This window comes from Callithrix jacchus, chromosome 14 (assembly GCF_049354715.1).
Source record: "Callithrix jacchus isolate 240 chromosome 14, calJac240_pri, whole genome shotgun sequence".
Taxonomy (NCBI): Eukaryota; Metazoa; Chordata; class Mammalia; order Primates; family Cebidae; genus Callithrix; species Callithrix jacchus.
Genome location: NC_133515.1, coordinates 17168853 through 17193665, shown reverse-complemented (window position 1 = coordinate 17193665; position 24813 = coordinate 17168853). Strand labels below are relative to the sequence as shown.

General features: G+C 37.9%; 1 protein-coding gene across 2 annotated transcripts in view; it reads left to right on the top strand.

Moving 5' to 3' along the window:
* Positions 1 to 24813, top strand: part of ST6GAL2 (ST6 beta-galactoside alpha-2,6-sialyltransferase 2) — a 98117-nt gene that overhangs the window by 48739 nt on the left and 24565 nt on the right. For both annotated transcript variants that reach the window (XM_035271828.3, XM_008980226.5), the window contains exons 3-5: positions 3691 to 3788; positions 6041 to 6142; positions 8459 to 8633. In XM_035271828.3, the coding sequence (XP_035127719.2) occupies positions 3691 to 3788; positions 6041 to 6142; positions 8459 to 8633 (375 nt within the window). The remainder of the gene's footprint in view (positions 1 to 3690; positions 3789 to 6040; positions 6143 to 8458; positions 8634 to 24813) is intronic.

Sequence of the window (24813 nt, the reverse complement as noted above, 5' to 3'; positions counted from 1 at the left end):
ACAAGCCAGAAGAGAGTGGGGGCCAATATTCAACATCCTTAAAGAACAGAACTTTCAGCCCAGAATTTCATATCCTGCCAAACTAAGCTTCACAATTGAAGGAAAAATAAAATCTTTTATGAACAAGCAAGCACTCAGAGATTTTATTACCACCAGGCCGGCTTTACAAGAGCTTCTGAAAGAAGCATTATACATAGAAAGGAACAACCAGTATTAGCCTTTCTAAAAATATACCAAAAAGTAAAGAGCATCAACATAAAGAAGAATTTACATCAACGAATGGATAAAATAGCCAGTTAACATCAAATGGCAGTAACCCTAAATTTAAGTCAACTAAATCCCCCAATCAAAACATACCCCCAAAACCTAATGGTATGCTACATCCAGACCCATTTTATATCCAACGATACACAAAGACTCAAAGGGATGGAGAAAAATTTACCAACCAAATGGAGAGCAAAAATAAATAAATAAATAAAAAGCAGGAGTTGCAATTCTCGCATCTGATAAAATAGATTTCCAAGCAACAAAGATATAATGGTAAAAGGATCAATGCAACAATAAGAACTAACAATCCTAACACCCAGATACATAAGACTCATAAAGAGATTTAGACTCAACGAGACAGAAAATTAATAAGGATATCCAGGACTTGAACTCAGATCCGGAACAAGTAAACTCAATAAATATTTATAGAGCTCTCCATTTAAATACACAAATATACATTCTTCACCTTAAATGCACAAAATATTGATTGGCCATTATTAATGCCCATATTTAGAATAAAGCTAAATTCCCATTCTCTCTCCCTCTTTTTCTTCCTCTTTCTTTCTCTCCTTCACTCCTTTTATTTTCTTTCTGCAAAAAAAAAAAAAAAAAAAAAAAACCCACACACACAAAATGATGCGTTAAACTGGGGCTTCTTAGCACAAGTCAGGGCAGCAGAACCCAAAGCTCAATCTTTGAATACACATGGTTTTCAAATTTGTTGGGACACATGGAGAAATAGGATAAAACACATATGTGTAGCAGTTCACAAAGGAAAAGCCCTTGTGTAATTGCATTGTGAGCTGAACTAGCCACCTTTTGCATGCAATATAATTTTAACTTGAAAAGAAATGTTAATTATTCAGACTTGGATATTTGGCAGATATGCTCTCAAAAAGGAATCAAGGGAGCCTGTCACTTTTAGGAAAATAACTGATAGTATTTGTTGTCAATGATAAAATTTAAGCTTTGAACGATGAACTTGGAAGTTATCCAGACTTTCAAAATGGTGAACTCCATGATGATACTAACCAATGTGGTGTTTCAATTCTTTATAACAATATGTTTCACAATTTGGAAGATTTTCGTAACTTACTGAGCTGATAGTTTTCAGACGATCATTGTACAATATTATACAATTACCCGTGAGTGAAAGATCTATTTTAAGAGAAAAATAGATGACAAGTTTTAATGTAACAGAGAACAACAATTTCATTGATAGTTTTCAGATTCCAAATTATAACCAACCCCTAAGAAATTGCCCTTGTAGAAGAATATTCACAGCTCTTTGGAAAGATTCTTAAAATAGCTCTCTCTACTCAACAATGTGTCTGAGCTTTTATTTACTTCAAATAAAACAGCATACTGCAACAAGTTGAATTCTAAAGCAAATATGAGAAACCAACTTTCTAAAAAACCAGACCTTTAAGAGACTTGCAAACACTTAAAACAGGGCCAGTTTTTGTAGAACTCTTTTTGCTTTTGAAAATATAGGGTTTTTTTAAATTGAAATAAAGTTATTTTAAAATAAATTAATAGTCATTTAAAAATTCCCTGTTTTACTTTCTATTATGATAAATATCAGTAGATATATTTCATATGTCCAAAAAGTCTTTGCATTATCAATAAATTTCAAGAGTCTACTGTTTGGGGTAATCTAATTTTTCTACCTCAAATATTATTTGAGTTTTTATGACAAAACATTTTTCAACAAATATAAATAATAAATCCATTACCTCAATAAAGTCTGAATAAATCCTTAAATTGTGAAGTAAAAACCTGGTTTTAGCTTAGAGGCATTCATGTATTTTGGCATTATTTATACAAAGAATAGATCCCCTGGAATGTAGAGATTGGCAAACTTTTTTAAAGAGCTTAGTAGTAGACTTTTAGACTTTGTGAACCATGTCTCTGTCTCAACAGCTCAACTCTGCAGTTATAGACAGTGTGTACAGAGTGTGTCTATGTTATGGTGCAACCTAATTTACTAAAACAACTGGCAGGCCAGATTTGGCCAGAAGGTCATAATTTGCCAACTCCTACAAAATTTCCCCTAAAAAAACATGGTGAGGTTTTGATGACATAGCCATCTACACTTTATGCATTCATCTGTTCCAAAAGTGTATTGATTTTGGTGCTAAAACTGGACTTTGAATTCTTTTAAGCTCAGGGCTTGTCAGTGAAGGCACCTTATATAACTGTGTTTTAATGGGGGCATGCATGGTGAGTTTCTTCTGCTTGGGGAGCAAGAAGAAGACTCCAAAGGAGCACGTAACAGGGACTCAGGGAAGAAGGCAGCTGCCTCAGGCACTTGTGAGGGGCTCAGGTACCATAAATGCAGCTCCTGTTGGGCATGTCAGAAATAACTCTTTTCACCTCTCTCACAGATAGGCAGTGTCCTTGCTCCAGGCCAAGCTTGGAATCTGCATGAGATACTTGAAGCTAAAGATGGCCCTTAGAAAATTGCTTTCTGGCTCACTGACTCTGGCTTCAGGCTGGTTTCTGGGAATTTCAAGACACATGTATGTTTATAGACTGCCTTATGCAAAGGAAACATATCTCTTATTCCCAATGCTGAATCAGCTGAACCCACTTTCCTATACCTCCCACTCTTCACCTCCTTGTGGGCCTCTAGGATAGGGGTCCTTGTTTCCATCCAAGACCTCTCAGCCCAGCATTCAGAGAACTTGGGCAAGTATGGATGTCAAGTTGAATGAAGTGAGATGTAGATTTATGTTGCATTAATAGTTCAGGTTTCGTGAAGCACAGTGTGTGGTTACAGAACATAAGAGCCCTGGCAGCTGGTGGCGCTGGCAGTCTCTCCATCTCACCCATCCTCAGGGGCGAGAGCAGTCTACCAGGCTATTGCTGCTAATGCAGAATGCTCTAAGGTTGCTCTCCCACAGGTCTTCCTGGTATTGACAGCAGTACATAAGGCTGCATGGAAGTCAGGACTGATTTTCTTTCTTTCATTGACATTAAATGCAGAATCTCTGCTTAAGGGCTGGCTTTCTTTTTAAGCATACACCAGCACCAAAAAGCAGTGTGTCTTTACCTGCTCCACTAGAGTATCCCTCAGGAATCTCCCAAAGTCTTGGAAGCTTTGGGCGAATGGCCACAGAAAGCATGTCACTTGTAAAGAATGTTGAAAAAGGTAGCAAGTATCTAAATATCACTTAGATGATACGGCATCGCCCACAATGGAATAGATTTTATATCTATATATATCCATATTGATGTTTCCTCTAGCCAAGATCTCATTCTCAATGAAGGGTAAATTCTGTGAAAATCATGTAGGGATATCTTAACTTTATTGATGGTATGTAATTAGCTTCAGGTATTGAAAAATTTGCTTTAACATTTTTTCCTAGATTATGTGATTCTACAGATAACAAAAGTAAGCTTTTGCTTATGTGCCCTTAGATTCTCATGATGCAGTATTGAGATTTAACTCTGCTCCTACACGTGGTTATGAGAAAGATGTTGGGAATAAAACCACCATGCGTATCATTAATTCCCAGGTAAGACAGATGAAGTGTTTTATGGATGTTTTTTATGTTTAACTTGCTGAGTGAAGAGGATGAGTTTAACTGGATGAGTGAAGAGAAGTTACCTGGTTAATTATGATCATAGTACTTGTTTGTTTCTGTCACTCTTACAATTAATACGAATTAATGAGGAAAACTGCAGAGAAATAGGAATTTAGACATGACATGAATGGGGGAAATGAGTAAATAAGATTAAAAGGAAAAATGAGTAGAAATACAAATATATATATTTATAATCATAGACTTAGTGTGTTACATTTTGTGAACTGAGAAAAGTTAAACTTAGAAGAAATAGCAATAAGGAAAGCAGAGGATAAAGGGGAGAAAAGCAAAAGTATAAAAGCTGAGGATCCGTAGGACATCTTTGCAACTTTACTCTGTTATTTGGAAATTTTTTTTAAATGAAAAGGAATTATTTAATTGGAAATAAAAAATATTGTTTCTTCACATTCTTAATAAGAATGCCTTGCAAATTTATAGCAAAACCTTCTCAGAACAAATACAATGATTTCTAGAGTTTCAAAATATGTAGAAAAAGTTAGATGATGAGTAATTTATGTTGAGTTGCTTACAGAACAAAAGATTAGCTTTCTGCACAGTTCACTGCACCAGGCAGCCTGCCACAAGGTAAGAAGCAATTACCATATTTCCTTAATTCAGAGATGTCATTTGACTGTAAAATCTGCTATTCATTTAATAACAACTTTTCACAAAGAAGGAGATAAATGCCACCAAATTAGAATATATATCATCTGTAACATACATTCTAACTTCAGAAACTTTAACATGTGAAGGAAAAGAAGTATATCATAATAATGGTAAAAAAAAAAGTGTCTGAAAACTGAGGAAAAATAATACATTTTTTTCCCAAAACAATAATTTTAAAAAGATGATTGGCAGCTGAGATTGAAGAACTCATTCAGAACTAGGTAGGTCCACAGAAGGAAGGCTGCGGCTGGCACCCTGGAGGCTCCTTCAGAATTCACTTCATCCACACCTGTAACTCTGTCTCCAAATTACATCTGAAGGCAATTGTAGAAGACGTTGTGGGGCTTGAATTAGCTAGGGAGTTGCATCCTTCAGGACGTGGATTCGATACCACTAAACATGAATACATTGCTGGTGAAAATGTAAGAACTGTGTGGGGGGGGGTGTGTGTGTGTGTGTGTTTAATTGCATTTTAGGTTTTGGGGTACATGTAAAGAACATGCAAGATTGTTGCATAGGTACACACATGGCAGCATCATTTGCTGCCTTCCTCCCCTTCAGCTATATCTGGCACTTCTCCCCATGCTATCTATCTCCAACTCCCCACCCCCCACTGTCCCTCCAGTCTTTCCACCCGACAGACCCCAGTGTGTGACGCTCCCCTCCCTGTGTTTATGTGTTCTCATTGTTCAACACCAGCCTATGAGTGAGAACATGCAGTGTTTGATTTTCTGTTCTTGTGTCAGTTTGCTGAGAATGATGGTTTCCAGGTTCATACATGTCCCTACAAAGGACACGAGCTTATCGTTTTGATGGCTGCATAGTATTCCATGGTGTATATGTGCCACATTTTCCCTGTCCAGTCTATCATCAATGGGCATTTGGGTTGGTTCCAGGTCTTTGCTATTGTAAACAGTGCTGCAATGAACATTTGTGTGCATGTGTCCTTATAGTAGAAGGATTTATAATCCTTTGGTTACATACCCAGTAATGGGATTGCTGGGTCAAACGGAATTTCTATTTCTAGGTCCTTGAGGAATCGCCACACTGTCTTCCACAATGGTTGAACTAATTTACACTCCCACCAACAGTGTAAAAGTGTTCCTATTGCTCCACATCCTCTCCAGCATCTGTCTCCAGATTTTTTAATGATCGCCATTCTTACTGGCGTGAGATGGTATCTCAATATAGTTTTGATTTGCATTTCTCTAATGACCAGTGATGATGAGCATTTTTTCATATGTTTGTTGGCTAACGTACGTCTTCTTTTGTAAAGTGTTTATATCCTTCCCCCACTTTTGAATGGGCTTGTTTTTTTTTAAAGTAATTTCCCCAAATATTCTTTAAGTGCTTCTGCATGCAAGGCCTACCTCTCTCCCTCCCCAAGAAGAAAATACAAAGTCTGGGCCACCTCTTTCTCACCCTAGCTCTTGTAAAGTTTCACCTCTTTTTAAAAAGCAATTAAAAAAAAAAAACAAACTCGGCTTTGAAATAGTCTTTTTTCCGTGTGTTTGCAGATTCTGACCAACCCCAGCCATCACTTCATTGACAGTTCCCTCTATAAAGACGTCATTTTGGTGGCCTGGGACCCTGCCCCATATTCTGCAAATCTTAACCTGGTAAGTGTTTTCCTGAATGTGCCCACCCCAATGGTCAGACAATGGCTTTGACTAATTAATGGTAAGAGCAAGGCAAGGATTAAGCTTTGACAGACAATGAAAGTACCCATCAATACCAATTTAATGCGTGTTTGTGAACACCATGTGGATATCCAGTTACAGGAGCACACTTGTGAGCATTAATCATCTAATGCCAAAGTGCTTTTGTGCAGAATTGGTGGGCAGAGGGGCTGGGCGGCAGGGAGGAATGCAGAATATCTAAATATTCAGAAATTCCTAGTTACACTAAAGGGTTGACCGATTAAATTCAGAATTGTTTCATTGTGATAGGCTACATTACCTTTCAAGTAAAAGGAGGACCTTTTGAAATAAATTGAAAGAGATTGGCAAGAAAATCTCAACTTTGTGAATCCGCAGCTCAGTTTTATTTAAAGGGGGCCTGATTTCGGCTTTTTTTAAGTGTGTTCCTCTTTGACTTCTACTTCTTAATCTGTTTAATTTTATGCAATAGGGCTGAAACAAGTTTATTACTAGCCATAAAAACACAAACAGGTTATATTTGGGACATTCTGGTAAATCATTGCTTATCTAAACAAGCAGCCAGCTGCTTTTGACGACACCCTTCATGAAAAGCCAGCATGCTTGTTTTCAGTGAGGGCTAGAAAAGATGGATGGTGTTTAACCTAGTAAGAGATGCTGTCAGGTCTGTAAATGAGTGTCTTTGACTTGGTTAGTCAAGACCAGAGAGGATGTAACCTTCTTAAGACGAGTGTCGGAGAAAGATCTTTGCTCCTCCAAGAGGTAACTTCCCAAGATTGAAGCAGGTCCTAGAGCAGGAGCATTTTGGTCACTGTGGACCTTGAGACTGAGGCTGGACATTTACCTCACATGATTACTTATGATTCTTGGCCAAGCATGCAAGTCAGAATCATCCGGAGAGTATTTTTCAAAATCTGTCTGTCAGAGCCCCATCTCCAGAAATGTAGGCTGTATATAGCCTCAATGTGTATTTTTTGAGAGGGTCTGCAGTTGATTCTTATATGTGCCCTCCACTGAGAATCAAGCATCAGATGGGTGTTTGAACTTTTCAACTACCCAGCCTAATGTTCCCTGGTTTTAAGTTCTGGCAGCTTTCTTGCTGTCTGTGAACAGACAGAGTTTCTAGCTATTGGACCTTGTTTCTTCCTCTGTTGGAAGCAGCCCAGCCCAGGGCACCTTTCTCTGGGGCCTTTGCTGCCCCTTTCTGTGGGGTCTTTGCTGCCTTGTGAGGCCCCAAGAGGAGGGAAGGTAAAGGAGTGATTCCCCCTCTGGCCCCACATTCCTCTTGCTCCCTTGCCAGTGCCACATGGCTTGGGGGCTTAGTTTATGTAAGATTATCCTGTCCAGTCATTCTCAAAGCTTTTGAAACAACAGTGCCATTTCATTAGTGGAATGTTACCTGGGATCTTAATATATACCCACTATACACCGTGATGTCTGTTTAAAGTGAGTTCTACAAGCTAAGCCTCTCCCCACCCACCCTCCCCAAATCTATGTCATGGTTACAGCGGAGACGCTTCTGAAAACTTTTTTCAAAAAACATCCTTATCGACTTTTCATACAATAGCATACATTGTGTAAATAAATACAAGCGTACATTTTGATGAATGATAACAAATTTATATATTCATGTATCTACCATCACAATGAAAAACTGGAATATTTCCCTCACCCTAGAGAGTTCCTTTGTCAATCCATCCTAGTCAATCTTCCCAGCCCCAACTCAGGCCCAGGCAGTAACGGTAAAATTTCTGTCACTATAGATGAAATTTGGAAAACTTATTTTTGAAATACACAGATCCAGTCCCCAGGGGTCAACAAACTACACCCATGAGTCAAATCTAGCCACCACCTGTCTGCATAAATAGTGTTTTATTAGAACACAGCACACCTATTCAGTATTTATTTTCCATGGCTGCTTCCATGCTATGATGATGCAGTTGAGTAGAGGTAACTGACTCTGTGGCCTGGAAAGCCCAAGGTGTTGAATATCTGGCCCTTTGCAGAAAAAGTCTGCTGATCCATGATCCAGTCCATTTTCCTGATAAATATATACTAAAGCACAAAGTATTATCTCTGCTGCAGCTAGCACTCTGGTCTTTCTTTGTCCTCATCCCCTCATCCCAGTGGAGAAGTATCTGTAGATGTCATGAACCGTGATCTTTCCCATCCTCTAGCCCCAGCCTGGCCCCTCTGCCTCCAATCAACCAGCCATGCCCTGTCTCCTTTCACAGTGTAGTTCTTTCTACTTGACTGCATGATTTTTTTTTTCCTTAGTGGTACAAGAAACCAGATTACAACCTGTTCACTCCATATATTCAGCATCGTCAGAGAAACCCAAATCAGCCATTTTACATTCTTCATCCTAAATTTATATGGCAGCTCTGGGACATTATCCAGGAGAACACTAAAGAGAAGATTCAACCAAATCCACCATCTTCTGGTTTCATTGGTAGGTGTTATATTAAAAATTGGAATGATTGGGAGAGCAGGCAGGGTGAGATCTGATATCGAAAAAATATAGTCATGTTATACAGGTTGAGAATACCTTATCTGAAATGCTTAGAACCAGAAGTGTTTCTGATTTTGGACTTTTTTCAGATTTCAGAATATTTGCAGATATTTAACCGGTTGAGCATCTCTAACCTAAAAATCCAAAATGCTTCAATGAGCCTTTCCTTTGAGTGCCATGTGGGCACACAGAAAGTTTTGGATTTTGGAGCATTTCAGCTTTTGGTTATTCAGATTAGGCATGCTCCACCTGAATGGTAAGAGCCATTAACAGGTGGTTTTGGAGGGAGGGTAGGTTAACTAAGGAAAAAAGAAACACTCGTGGAACAGACTACTCCAAATTTTTGAGGTGTAAAAGCAAGAACTGTTTTATTTTTCTCGTGATATTATGGGTCAGGACAGGCCTGGCGGGATAGTTCTTTCTGTTCCATGTGGCATCCATGGGTCATCTGGTATATTCAGCTGCTTTGTGGGATGACTTCACTCCCACATCCATTCAGTCCCTTTGCAGGGATGGCAGGAGGCCCAGCTCATGCCTGCATACAGCCTCTCTAGACCATGTGCCTGCACACAGTCTCTCTAGCATGGTGGTCTCAAAGTAATTGGACTTGTTAAATGGCAACTGATGGATCCCAGGGACAATGTTTGAAAACACAGGAAATCAAGAATTTGAATTTCAAGAATTTGCATTTTTCTCTGCCACTGCTGGTTTCTTAAGGCCAACACCTAGAGACCTGTACAGCATCATGTGTGCAATTCTATTGGCCAGGGTCATTGCAGGGCTCACTTGATTCTAGGGGAGAAAACATAGACCTGCCTTTTGAGGCAGGTAAGGTAGGCGTGTCCAGGAATCTGCAGCATTTTGAATCTACTACTCATGCCTGTTCACATAGCTTATGTCATGCTTTGCTGTGGTGCTGTATCTGTGACCACAGGGTAATGTGTTGTGTTGTAAGATTATGAGTGGGTATGGGCTTTGATGAGACCAGTTCCAGTATCTGATTTAGCTCTTTTAGACAAAGAGTACAGCATCTTTCATCTACAGTTGGGTTTTATACAATGGGAGGGCATCATACTGGGCTTACATTTTTTTCCAGTCAAGCTTTGATCCTCAGAGATTTTGAGTTTTACCCATTTCTTTATGTTTTAGCTTATCACCCCATTTTTCTTTGATATTGCCTGAGTAGGGTAATATTAAGGAATATCCTAGATCCTTTTGGCAATATGAAAATCTGTACAAGAACCACAGGGTATTGGTTTTGTCTTTAAAGAACTATAATGTTCTCTACCCCAATTTCAATGTATTTACAACCCTTTTTCCTTTCTTGGACAGTGCAGTTCTTCCCCATGAATAAAGGAATGATTTGTGGAGGTAACACTGGTTTGGTTATGGATTCAGGACACACAGCTATCCTGGATTGAAGCTTGCAGATTTTAGAGTGGGTTTTTGGTATGATAATAATGTGAAACATTTTACATATAACTTAAGAAAAAATTTACAATATGACTACATGTTATTTTCCTGAAGCTCAGCTTTTTCCTCCCTTTTAAACTCATGCCTTTGACACTCTGTTTTTAAATCACTCATTTGAAATCCTAAGTTCTTTATCTCTCATGTGGTTTCATAGGATCTTGTTGATTAGGAAAGAAAGTATAATCTAGTTTGTCAGCAAAGGGTAAACAGGATAGAATAATGCCTAGACAGCATAATAGGATGTGACAGAAGTTTAATAACATCTTTTTCATATCGTCACCCTCTCATGAATTCATGTGGCTAATATTTGATTAGAGCAAAAGTTTTAAAGCACAGTTAGAGGGGCCTGTCAGATACACTTATTATCAACATGTGGTTTAAAAACTTCAAGTTAGATAGTCATAACTGAAAAAAGCACTTTCCTATGTGTTTTTGTTAAAATAAATTATGCCATATAAAGCCAGCTTCTTTTTAAAACAATTTACTGAAAATTTAAAGTTTCAGAAAATGAAGATTATCTTTAAGGCTTCTTTGACATGCAGAACAATAGGCTGCAGTTTGATGTCATTGCAAGAGGTTGAGGTTGCACACGGTGGGTTGAGTTTGAATTCCCCTCTGCCACTTGCTGGCTTTCTGAACTTGGGCAAGTTACTTAATCCTCTGACCCTCAATATCCACAGAAGAGAAATGGAAATACTAATACAACCTTTCCAAGGATGAGGTGGCAGGCCAGTTTGCAATCATTATTATTTTCTAGCACTGTACTGACCAATATGGCCACTTACATTTCAATTACTTAAAACTAAATAAGAGGAAACCTTTTGCATCTCAATCTCACTAACCCCCAAATTCTGAGTCCTGTTGGCTACCATACTGGACAGTGCAGAAGGAGAACATTTCCATTGTCCCAGAAAGTTCTGTAGGACAGCACTGTCATGTTTTGCTAGTCAGAAAAGAATGAAAAATAGCAAGTTGATAAGAAATCCCTCAGTTCCAACTGGGCAGGCTGTGCTCTGTGGGTAAGGGTTGGGGATGGCCAAAGATAGAAGAGGCAACAGAAGACATGATCTGGTGTTAAATTTATCTGTGGCCCTTGTGCCTTGTCACGGTGAAGCATGTGAGAACCCTCACTAAGGATGGGCAGTGGAGACAGCTTAGGTGAGTTCTGCTCAGCAAAACTCCAGCACCTTCTGATTACCCATGAGGCTGCAGTAGTCTTTGCCCCTCTTCTTTGATCTTGATCATAAATAGGCTGAGAGCCAGAATCTGTTTTATAATTTATCCGACATCTTTAAATAGCAGTCAAATGATGTCACCCACATCTCAATCTGTCTGCTATAAGAATTTTAAAAGTCAATGATGACTGGTTTTTTTTTTTCTGTTATCAGAAAGTGTTCTCCAAATGCCCCCTTCATGCTCTGAGGTCATGTCGAGAAGGTATTGACTTATTGTCTCAGCACTTTCTTGTTTCCAAGTGCTCTAACCTCTAACGTCAGCTCCTGAACAAAATAACCCATCGAATAGCTGTTAGAAGGGATTAGAACATTTCAGTTTGCACAGTCCCATCTTCAGCCCTGGGTACACAGGTCAGCAGGATGGGCACCATCACAAAAGATCACCCTGGCAGTGTTGCTGGCCTCCTGTTGTTCTGATTCACAAAGGCCTGCACTGGAGGTGAAACAGTGTGCACCACTTCCTTTACTGATTTGCTCATTAGATATGTGTATGTGTGTGTATGTATATATATATATATATATATATATATATATATATATATAAACTGAACACATGGTTGATCTCATAATACTTTAATTTTCTAGTATTCTTGGCTGAAACCTTTACTGATGTGTTCATCTTTACAGTCTCCCTTGCAATTACTTATATTTTGAAACCCTCTGATGTAGTTTGGATATATGTCCCCGCCTGGATCTCATGTTGAATTGTAATCCCCAGTTCACCTGGGTCTGGGGAGGAGGTGTTTGAATCATGGGGGCAGATCCTTCAGGGCTTGGTGCTATGTGCATGATAGTCAGTTCTTGTGAGATTTGGTTATTTTCTGATTTCTTTTTCTTTTTGTTTTATTGAGATGAAGTATAGCTCTGTCACCCAGGCTGTAACACCTTCATGATAGTGAGTTGTTGTAAGATTTGGTTATTTTCTGTTTTTATTTGTTTTTTGATTTTTGCATGGTTTTTTTTTTTTCTGAGATGGAGTCTTGCTCTGTTACCCAGGCTGGAGTACAGTGACACAATCTTGGCTCACTGCAACCCCCATCGCCCAGGTTCGAGCAATTCTCCTGCCTCAGCTTCCCAAGTAACTGGGAATAGAGATCTGGTTATTTGAGAGTGAGTGGCACTACTTCCCACCCACTCTGTGTCTTGCTCCTGCTTTCAACATGTGAAGTGCCATCTCTGACTCTGCCTTCCACCATGAATAAAAGCTTCCTGATGCCTCCTCAGAAGCAGATGCAAGCACTAGGCTTCTTGAACAGCTTACAGAACTGTAAGCCAACTAAACCTCTTTTCATTATTATTCTCCCAGTCTCAGATATTTTATTATAGCAGTGCAAGAACAGACTAACACATCCACTGCATACATTTTCTTTATACATGCTTAGGAATCTGCATCTTTGAAATAGAGAGACTAAAAGTTGACTGTGTTCAACACAAAAAACATTTCTTTGTATGGAGATTAGCCAGTGGCAGTTAGATTCCCAGGGAGATGTTACTGAGCCCTTTGAGTGTAGTGCTATTGGTGCTATTCAAGGCCTTGTTACTGGGGCCTGAATTTTTCATATAGGCAAAAAGTGGGGAACAAGGAAGGGAAGTGTCATCAAGTGAATATTAATTGCACACTTCCTGTGTGCCAGACACAGGACTGGGCCACAGAAACCTGGGGGTGAAGAAACCAGACAAGGGTCCTGCCTACCCAAAACTTGCAGGACAGAAGTAAATAAAATCGTTATAAAGTTTGATTAGTCCAGTGAAGGACAAGAAAAGGATTCAATGGATGGTCAGTGTCTGTTTTGCCTATCTTGTATTTCTGCTGTTAGGCCTGGTATATAGCAGATACAAAAAAATAATTAGTTGGTGAATGAATGTTTTAGCTCAATGTTTTTCAAAATTTAGCATGTATCAGAATCACACAGAAGGTTTGTGTGTTAATAAACCATTGCTGCACAGCAAAAGTTAGATATTAAAAAGAACAATAAGCACTTATTCTCTCACCAGTTTCCATGAGTCCATAATCTGGCATCCGATTGGTTGGACGATTCTGGCTCACAGTGTCTGATGGTTACAGTCAAACTGTCTGGATTAAGGCTGGATAATGTGTTTCCAAGATGGCTCACTTGCATAGCTGAGGGTAGGAGGTTTCAGTTCCTTACCACATGAACCTCTCTCCATAGCACTGCTTGGGCATCCTCACAACATGGCGGCTGGCTTCCAGCAAACAGGGGATCTGAGAAAGAGCAAGGAGGAAGGCACAATGTTTTTACGATGTCATAAGTTAATACATCTGCTACATTCTCTTTGTTACACAAGTCAGCACCATTGTTATGAGAGGAAATTACACAAAGACATGAATAATAGCAGGCACAGTCATTACTGAGTCAGTTTGGAGAGTGGCTATCACAGTTTTGTAAACCAAATTACTGGGTCCACCCCCAGAGTTTTGAGTAGATGGAGGTTGTGAGAATTTGCATTTCTAACAAGTTCTCAAGTGATAGTGACACTGTTGGTCCTGGGGCAAGCTTTGAGAACCATTCTTTAAGCTTTTTGGAATCTTAAGAACTTTAGAAATCTAGTCCACAGGCTTTGTACTGATAGGTGTACCAGCAAGGTGATAGGCGTTTGGCTCAATAGAAGGACACAACAATCTTTAATAGCTACTAATCATGTACTTATTGCAATCTTTAGTCCCAAGTGGTATAATTATTTTTATTTGTGTTTAGTTAAAACAATATAATGTATTACTAAAAATATAACATTGTGATATATTTTTGTCTTTTGAAATTCTGTAACATTAAATCCTATATTCCAGCATTACTGGATGTTTTACCTACAAATATAATTATTCTTTTTTTTCTTTGGAAGACATAACTATAAAATTTACTCACTTTAATCAACTCAGTTTTTGTTCTTAAAACTTATATTGAAATGAGATGCAATGAGATACATAACAATGTGGAAAGTAAATGTTTTGCTTAAAAGTGGATTTTTATTTGTTCCTATCAAGTTGGGACCTGGATTCTTGGATATACTGATTAGTGGGATATAAGTTTGTAAAAAGCAAGCAAAGTTCCAACTCTCATTGATTTCAGGAAGTCCTCCTCTCCCTAACATTTGGGCAGGTGAAATTTGGTGTGGTGGACTTGAATGTTTCTCCCTGCAAAATTTGTATGTTGAAATTATAACCCTGAAGATTATTGACATTAGGAGGTGGAATCATTGGGAGGTGATGGGTCATGAAGGTGGAGCTGCCCTCAGGATAGGATTAGTGCCCTTATGAAGGAGACCCCAGATAGCTCATTTGCCTCTTCCACTGTGTGAAGATACAGCAGAAAGATGCCCATCAATGAACCAGTAAGTGGACCCTCACCAGACATTGAATCTGCTGCACATTATTCTTGGACTTTCAGGCCCCTAAATCTATGAAAAATAAATTATTGTAATTTATAAGCCACCCAGTTTATTGCTTTTTGGTACAGCATCCCAAATGAAATAAGACATTCAGCTAACACCTTACTCTCAAAAAGCATCATATACCTTTTGCACTTTCATTAGCAAGCCCTAGCCCAGTACCAGTAGTCTCCTTGATGGCTCATGGTCTTGCCTTCTTGAATTAGGAATTCTGAGCGTGTGTGTGTGTGTGTGTGTGTGTGTGTACATGTGCATGTGTGTTTTCTGCTGGGAAAAGGGAAGCAATAAATATTAAAGGGAAAAGGAGTATAGAAGCCACTTCTGTTCAGTACACCAGTCTGAATGTTTCCTGGTTAGTAGGCCTAGAGATACTGTGACATCAGAATTGTCATTGATCCAGCACCCCATAGGCAAGGCTGAGCTTTTTCTTTGGTGCTTTAGGAGCTGTGCTTTATCATTTCCTATGGAGAAGAAAATCAGATTTCCTAGTGAAATCAGATTTGGCCAGAAATACTTAGTTTGTAACTAAATAAATTATTCCTGTTTTATCTGAAAATAACAGGGCTTCCTTACAGAGAAAGAACAATAAGTTTCAGAATTTGAAGAACACATTGACCTAGCATTGAAGAAAGCAAACTCTAAGAGCTTCTTCACCAAAAGTAATTTTATTGTTGGTAAAACACCTGATTTCAAAAAGTTTGCAATTCACCTACATAGATAATTTATCAAAGATAACAACTATTCTTTTTTCCTTATAGTAAGTGAATTATAAAACATGTGGACAATTATATTATTGACATACTATAAATACATTTTAATATTAAATTAGTTAAGTAATGTTTTTAATACATGCTTACTTCAATATTAATACGATTCTCACTAATGGAAAAACCGCATGGCAAAAATGGCAAAAACCACAATTACTTTTGTACTAACCTAGTACAATTTGAAGTCAGGTCATGTGATTCTTCCAGTTTTGTTCTTTTCACTCAAGATAGTTTTGGGTACTCTGGGTCATTCTATTGAATGGGTATTTTGTTATTACATATAAATTTTAAGACTGTTTTTCTGTTTCTGTGAAAACTGTCATTGGTATTTTGATAGGGTTTGCATTGAATTTCTAGATTGCTTTGGGTAGTATGGACATTTGAACAATATAGATTCTTCTAATATGTGAAAATGGAATATATTTCCATATTTTTGTTGCCTCTTCAACTTGTTTCATGGATGTTTTATAGTTTTCATTATAGAGATCTTTCACTTCATTGGTTAATTCCTATGCATTTTATTTGTAGTTATCATAAATGGAATTACTTTCTTGATTTCTATTTCAGATTGTTCATTGTTGGCATACAGAAATGCTACTGATTTTTGCATGTTGATTTTGTATGCTGCAACTTTACTGAATGTTTATCAGTTCTAATAGTTTTTGGTGGAGTCTTTAGAGTTTTTTAAATATAAGATCATGTCATCTGCAAATAAGGATCATTTGACTGCTTCCATTACAACTTGGATGCCCTTTACTTCTTTCTCTTGCCTGATTGCTCCAGCTAGGACTTTCAGTACTATGTTGAATAAGTGATGAAAGTGGGCATCCTTGCCATGTTCCAGATTGTAGAAGAAAAGTTTTCAATTTTTTCCCATTAAGTATGATACTAGCTATGAGTCTAGTATCATATCTGCCTTTTATTTTCTTGAATTATGCTCCTTTTATTCCCAGTATTTTAAAGGTTTTTATCATGAAGGGATGTTGAATTTCATCAAATGCTTTTTCAGCAGAAATTGAAATGGTCGTTTGTTTTCTGTCCTTCATTTTGTTGATGTATCACATTGATTTGATTTGCATATGTTGAACCACCCTCACATCCCAGGGATAAATCCCACGTGGTTGTGATGAATGGTTTTTTAAAATATGTTGTTGAATTCAATTTACCAGTATTTTGTTGAGGTTTTTTAAATCAATATTTATCAAAGATATTGGCCTGCTGTTTTCTTTTTTTCATGTGTTTTTGTCTGGTTTTGGTATCAGGATGATACTGGGCTTGTAGAATGCAGTTGAAATTATTCCCTCCTCCTTAATTTTTCAGAATGATTTGAGTATGACTAGTGTTAGTTCTTCTTTACATGTTTGGTACAATTCAGCAGTAAGGCCATTGTATCCCAGGCTTTTCTTTGCTGGGAAACCTCATTACAGTTTTGTTCTCATTACTTGTTATTGGTCTATTTAGGTTTTGGATTTCTTCATAACTCAATCTTGCCAGGTCATATGTGTCTAGGAATTTATTCATCTTTCTATGTTTTCCAATTTATTGGCATATATTTGCTCATAGTAGCCTCTAATGATCCTTTGGATTTTTGTTACATCAGTTGTATTATGCCTCCTTTTTCATTTCTGACTTTATTTATCTCGGTCTTCTTTTTCTATCTTTGTCTGGCTAAAGATTTTTCAATTTTGTTTATCTTTTCAAAAAGCCAACTTTGTGTTCCATTGAGCTTTGTGTCATTTTCTTTGTTTCAATTTCATTTATTTTGCTTGATCTTTATTATTTCTTCTACTAGTTTTGGTTTTGGTTTGCTCCTGCTTTTCTAGTTTTAAAGATACACCATTTGGTTGTTTATTTGAAGTTGTTCTAATTTTTTATTTAGATTCTTATAGCTCTAAACTTTCCTCTTGGTACTACTTTTGCTTTATCTCATAGGTTGTGTTTTCATTATCATTTGTTTCAAGAAACTTAAATTTCCTTCTAAATTTCTTCACTGAAATTCAGGAGCACTGGTCATTCAGAAGCACACCATTTTATTCTCATGTGTTTATGTAGTTTTCAAAATTCATCTTTTTAATTCCAAAATTACTCTTGTTAATTCAGTTTTCTTCCATGGTGGTAAGAGAAGATACTTGATACAATTTTAATTTTTTCAAATTTTTAAGAATTGTTTTGTGGCCTAACACAGAGTCTATCCTTGAGAATGATCCAGGTGCTGAGGAAAAGAATGTGTATTCTCCAGCCATTGGATAAAACTTTCTGTAAATAATTATAGGCCCATTTGGTCTGTGATACAGATTAAGTCCAATATTTCTTTGTCGATTTTCTGCATGAAAATTGATTGTATAATCTGTCCAATACTGAAAGTGGGGTGTCAAAGTCTCTAGCTTTTATTGTTTAGGGGTTTATCTCTCTCTTTAGCTCTAGTAATATTTGCATTATGCATCTGGGTTCTCCAATGTTGGGTCCAGTATATGTTTACAATTGCTATATCCTCTTACTGAATTGACCCCTTTATCATTATATAATGACCTACTTTGTCTTTTTTTATAGGTTTTTTACTGGAAATCTAAGCTACCTGATACTAATGAAGCTACTCCTGCTTTTTTTTTATGTGGGGGGGGGCCGTTAGCATGGAATATCTTTTTCTATCTCTTAATTTTCAGTCTATGCGTGTCTTTATTGGTGAAGTGTGTCTCTTGTAGGCAATTGATCATTGGATCTTATTTTGTTATCCATTCAGCCATCCTATGTTTTTTGATTGGAGAGTTTAGTCCATTTACATTCAGTGTTATTATTGATAAGTAAAGACTTACTCCTGCCATTTTGTTGTTTTCTGATTTTTTGGCAGTCCTTTCTTCCTTCTTTACTTCCTTCTTCCTTTTAGTGAATGTGATTTTCCTTCTTGTCTTCCTTTTAGTGAAGGTGGTATGTTTTAATTCATTGCTTTTTACTTTCGTGTACCTGTTGTATGTTTTTCAATTTGAGGTTACCATGCGATTGGCAAATAATATCTTACAATCTATTATTTTAAACTGCTGCAACTTAACAATGATTGCATAAACAAAGAGAAAACTAATAGAAATTCTACACTTTAATGTTGTCCTCCCACTTTTTAATTTTTTATTGTTTGTCTTTGTGTCTCTTTTAATGTCTGTGTCTTGAAAAGTTGTTATAGTTATTATTTTTGATCAGTTCATTTTTTAGTATGTCTACTCAAGATATGAGTAGTTTATAGGCTACAACAAAGTGTTAGAATATTCTGTGTTTTTCTGTGCACTTACTATTACAGTCAGTTTTATACCTTCAGATGATTTCTTATTGCTCATTAACATTGTTTTCTTTCAGATTGAAGAATTCCCTTTAGCATTTCTTGTTGGATATGTCTAGTTTTGATGAAATTCCTCAGTTTCTGGGTGTCTTGGAAAGTATTTCTCCTTTACGTTTGAAGGACATTTTTGCTGGATATACTATTCTAGGATGAAAGTGTATTTTTTTTTCCTTCACCACTTTAAATATATCATGCCATTCTCTTCTGGCCTGTAAGATTTTCACTGGGAAGTCTACTGCCAACCATATTGGAGCTCCATTGTATGTTATTAATATTTGTTTCTTTTCTCTTGCTGCCTTTAGGATCCTTTCTTTATCTTTGACCTTTGGTAGTTTGGTTATTAAATTTATTGAGGTAGTCTTTTTCTAGTTAAATATTCTTCGTGGTCTATAACCTTGTACTTGAATATTGGCATATTTCTCTAGGTTTGGGAAGTTTTCAGTTATTATCCCTTTGAATAAACTTTCTGCCCCTATCTCTTGTTCTACCTCCTCTTTAAGACTACTCTTAGATTTGTCCTTTTGAGGCTATTTTCTAGATCCCACAGGTGCATTTTATTCTTTCTTATTCTTTTTTCTTTTGTCCCCTCTGACTATGTATAGCCTGCCTGCAAGCTCACTAATTCTTCCTTCTGCTTGAATAATTCTGCTATTAAGAGGTTCTGATGCATTTCTTGGTATGTCAATTGCATTTTTCAACTCTGGAATTTCTGCCTGATTATGTTTAATTATTTCAATCTCTTTGTTAAATTTATGAGATAGGATTCTGAATTCCTTCCCTCTGTTATCTTGAATTTCATTGAGTTTCTTCAGAACAACTATTTTTAATCTTCTGTCCAAAAGGTTACGTATCTCTTTTTCTCTGGGATTGGTCACTGATGCCCTGTTTAATTTGTTTGATGGGGTCATTTTCCTAGATGGCTTTGAGGCTTGTGGATGTTTTCTGCTGTCTGGGCATTCAAGTGTTAGGAACTGATTGTAATAGTCTTCACAGTCTGGGCTTGTTTGTACCCAACCTCTTTGAGAAGAATTTCCAGGTTTCTGAAGGCTCTTGGGTGCTATGATCTAAGTTTTTGGTCACTTCAACTGTATCTGCATTAAGGGGCACCCCAAGCCCAGTAACACTGTGGCTCTTGCAGACTTGTAGAGGTATTACTTTGGTGGTCTTGGATAAGATCCAGACGAATTCTCTGGATTGTCAATCAGAGAGTTGTTCTCTTCCCTCACCTTCTCTCAAACAGAGTCTTTCTGCCTGTGCTGAGCTGTCTAGAATGGGGACAAAAGCTCCTCTGTGGCCACCATCACTGGGATTGTATTGGGTGAGATTTAAAGCCAGCATAGCACCTGATCTCACCTAAGGCCCATGGTAACCATTGCCTGGCTACTGCCTGTGTTCAGTCAGTGTCCCAGGGGTCTACAATCAGCAAATGATGAAGCCAGACAGCTTATGTCCTTCCCTTCAGAGTAGTGAGTTCCCTCTGACCCTAGTTGGGTCTTAAGATGCCATCAACTTTAGGATTCTACCTGATGTTATATTTAGTGCAGCTGACCTGGCACCCAAGCCACAAGACAAAGTCCTCCCCACTCTTCTCTCTCCTTTTCACAAGCAGAGGAGTATTTCTCATGGCCACTACCAGCCCAGACTCACAGTGAGTATTGCCTGGCTACCACCAATGTACCTTTAAGGCCTAAGGACTCCTCAGTCAGCTTGTGATAAATGCTACCAGACCTGGGATTCTTTTTTCAAGGCAGGAGGGCTCCTATCTGGCCCAGGGCAGGTTAAGTGCCGTGTGAGAGCCATGGCCTGCTCTGGCACCCCAAGAGCCTGCTTGATGCTCTACCCCACTTTGCCCAAGCTGGTACCTTTGCTGCAACAAAGTCCCCTTTACTCTTCCTTCTCCTTTTCTCAAGGACTCCCTCCATATAGCCACCACCACTGGGAAAATGTTGAATGTCACTCAAGCCAACATGGCTTTGAGTCTCACCCAAGGCCCACAGTGAGTACTGCCTAACTCCCACTGCTGGTTATTCAGGACCCAACAGCTCCATAGCCAGAAGATGATGGATCCTGTCAGGACTGAGTCCTTAACTCCATGAAGTAGGTTCCCTTCTGGCTCAGGTGTATCTAGAAATGTCATCCAGGGGCTAGGGCCTGGAATGGGGCCCACAGGACTCTACCTGATGCCCTATCCTACTGTGGCTGAGCTGGTATCCAAGTTGCAAGACAAAGTTCTCTTTAATTGTTTCTCTCTTCTCCTCACAAAGAAGGAAGGAGCCTCTTCCAGATCTACAATCTGTGCTGCCTGGAGTTGGGGGAAGAGTGGTGCAAGCACTCTCTGGGCTGCCCTAGCTTGTGTCTCACTAGGTTGCATGCCTCCAAGTCCACTTGCTCTGGGCCCAGCACAACACTAGGACATGCCCAGGAATGGAAGTCCTGTGGCCTAGACTGCCTTTGAAGTTTATTTAGGACCCAGGAGCAGGGTCCTAAATTTATTTAGCCCCTGGTGGCGAGGCTTGCCAGAACTCAGGTTCTGACCACTGGGATGGATGATTTGCCTTTGGCTAGGGCTAATCTAAGTGCTCCCTCCATAGGTGCTGGCTGAGTTCTGCCCCGTGTTGCTTTCTACTGTGACAGGGCAGCACTGAGTTTCACTGCATAGTCACATAGTCACTGCACTTACCCTCCCACCAAGTACACAGATTCTCCTCCCTGCTGACAGATGGAGGAGGCATGGTGTTGGCAAGGTAAGACTGTCTTTCCTGCCCTCTTCAGTGCTCCTTTCAGTGGTAAGAAATTAAAACCAGGTACTGTGATCACTCACCTGATTTTTCATTCTTACAAGATGCTTTTTCATGTGGATAGTTGTTGACTTTGGTGTTCCTGCTGGGAGGACAATTGGTGGAGGCTTCTATTCAGCCATCTTGCTCTGCCTACCTATATCCTTATTAAAGTTTTAAAACTTATAATGTAAACTAAAGTTAGCCCTCTCAAATTTCTACATTAATATTTTAAAATCATGTTTTGTATGTTTTTAACATCAGATTTTTGTTATTACTGGCAACTTCACCTGACAAAATATTCTGAAACATCACTATTAGAGTTGAATATTTACTGCAATGAAACGTGGAAACCTGACTTGAAGTTGCATATCGATTATTGATCATTATTTTTCAAAACATTTAAAACGTAACTTGGCAAATCATTTTGACTTTTGGTATCAAGGTCATTACCTTGGAATTCAGTAAAAGCCTGACTAGCTTTTTAAGAAATCCCATTTTAGTAACATATGTAAGGCTGGGAGGTTTAGAGTTACTATTTATCCTCACATAAGTATGTGTCCAAAGTTTTCACTAAACCTTAAAGAAGAGAGTGACTCTGCCTTGCTTCATTAGTTTTTCTTGGCAACTTTTAAAAATAATCTCCTAGAACTTTGCAGCCCTTATAAAAAGAAAGAAAATAGCAACATAAGTAAATGTTTATATATTTTTTAAAACACCAAGTAACTCCACCCTACTTTCTGGTACTGCCATCCTGACCTTATTGTAGTGTATATCCTTTCAAATCTTGACCACATCTAAATCTTAACATTGTTGTAATGAACAAGGCTACCTCACTGTGAAGCACCACAGCACAGCACAGCACACAGTGTACCCTGAATGAACGAACAAATGAGTGAATGGGAGGCTGTGATTTATGGCATCTTACAGACTCTCACCTTTGGTTTAACTGGTCTCATATGCAGAAGGGTGGCCACCTTCCTGGTGGCCACTTTACGTGTGCACTGTGGCTAAGACCTTAGATTCTACAGAGACCAGAATCAAATCTTGGCCCTATCACTGAATAGCTATATGACCTTGAACAAGTTACTTAGCATCTCTAAACCCCAGTTCCTTCATCTATAAATGAAGATACAGATAGTACCTTTAACTTTGAATTATCATGTGCCTAAGCACAATAACTAGTATTTACTGATTACTGTTATTGTCATCTAAAATTTTATGCTAGGTCAAATAAGACTCTTTCCCAAACAGAAAAGGACTGTTCTTTCATTAAGATCTATAATCAAGGTGAAAATAGACTTTTGTTTTCTTTGCTGTTATAGAGATCATATAATTACATCAAACAGACATGTCATAATGTATGTCTTTGTTTAGTTTTTGAGTATTCTGGTTGTGTCAGAGTGCTTGATATTATCAAACAATTATGTTAACATGACTATATTTATGTATTTATATGTACTACAGTATGTGCAGTGTGTGACTATATAGACTTTTCCTTAAACTATTTCCTTAAGATAAATTCTCAGGAGTATTAGTGCCAGTGCAAAGGGTATGACATTCTGGTGATTACTGATAAGAGCTGATATGTTCCTTTCCTAAGAATTACATAGTTGAGTTTCTAATTAGACTCCATATTTGTCCTCTGTGTTCACAGGAGGAAGTATACCAGTAGATATATTGGATTGTATTACATGTACCATCTCCTTCTCTAGAGAAGCAATAAAGGAATTCATGCACCTATTATTGGACTGCACATGTATTTTTAAAACTAAAAAGATGTAGCATGAATCAGGGTAATTTAGATGATCCATAAAGACTCATTTCTTTGGAACAACTTCTCCATCTCATTAGCTTCCTTACACTCAGCCCATTGGGAGCTACTTGTTCACACATGAGAAGCATTTCTCTCTTTCATCCGTAGTTGGATATGGAGATTTTATCTTGTTATTCAGTGCAGTGAAGTCATTTTGACTGTGCTGTAGCCTGACTGAAGATAAGGAATAATTTACCTGGAGTCCTGCAGCTTCTATTTTGCCCACCTAATGACATATTTTTATATGTGAGTGATCTCACCTGGGGTCCTCAAGCATAGCTGGATGGGTTTGCCACCTGCATACAGTAAGGCATCCAGGCACACCAGCAGTCACCAGCCTCACCCACCCCAGCTCCCAGCCTGAGTGCTGACAGGCAGACAGGCCTTGTAGCCAGGGGCTCTGCCCAACATACACACAGATATGGAACTCCTTTATAATGTACAATTGCCAATTATTTTTATTGCAGAAGCCACCAACACCCCCACCCTGCCTTTTTTTAAAAGCAATCACTACTCATAATATTATAGCAATATTTCTGAAGTTTACAGGTGCAAACATTGTAATTTCAGGCTAATTTATATATGCACAAGAATAATAGGCTTAAAAACATGTCATAACTTATTTCTTTTCCATTTTATATTGCCTTTTGGAATCTCATTTTTCAATATATCACCCAAACACAGAACGTTAACAGAAATTAAAAAACTACTTAACATCTATATTTAGGATTGCGTAAAATGTGTCACACTTTTGTTGGTTAGGATTAACTTTTTGTATTTTCCTGTAAGTAATGAATCCTGAGTGTGTTACAACAACAAATAATGCAGTGTAAATGAGCTAAAAATTGACCTTCCAGTATTATTCTTGTATTATGCTATTTTGTTTAGGGTGGTAGAGTCTTCTTAAATTACATCAGGTTCAAATTTCCAAACCATCTTTTAGTTACAAATATTTTTTAGAACTGCCACTTAAAAAGTCACTTTTATCTCTTTAAGAATCTCAAGTGTAGCTCTCATTATTTTTCATTTTATGATTTAATTTAAGGAGAAACCACAAAACAGCTGTTAGAATTCCATTAGCCTGGCATATTTAATACACTTAGCCTTTCACCCTCACCCCTCATTCAGAAAAGTGTTCTGCAGTGCTCTATTGGTGACTCTTAGAAACTGCTAATTTACTTCATGTGTATGTTTTGTTCAAGTGTTTATTAGAATTGATTTCAACTGGTAGTTTTCCTGTTACTTGTATTATGTTCCATTTTATATACATAGCTCATTTTGTATTTAATGAAAGGCTACTTTCATCAAGGAGAAAATTG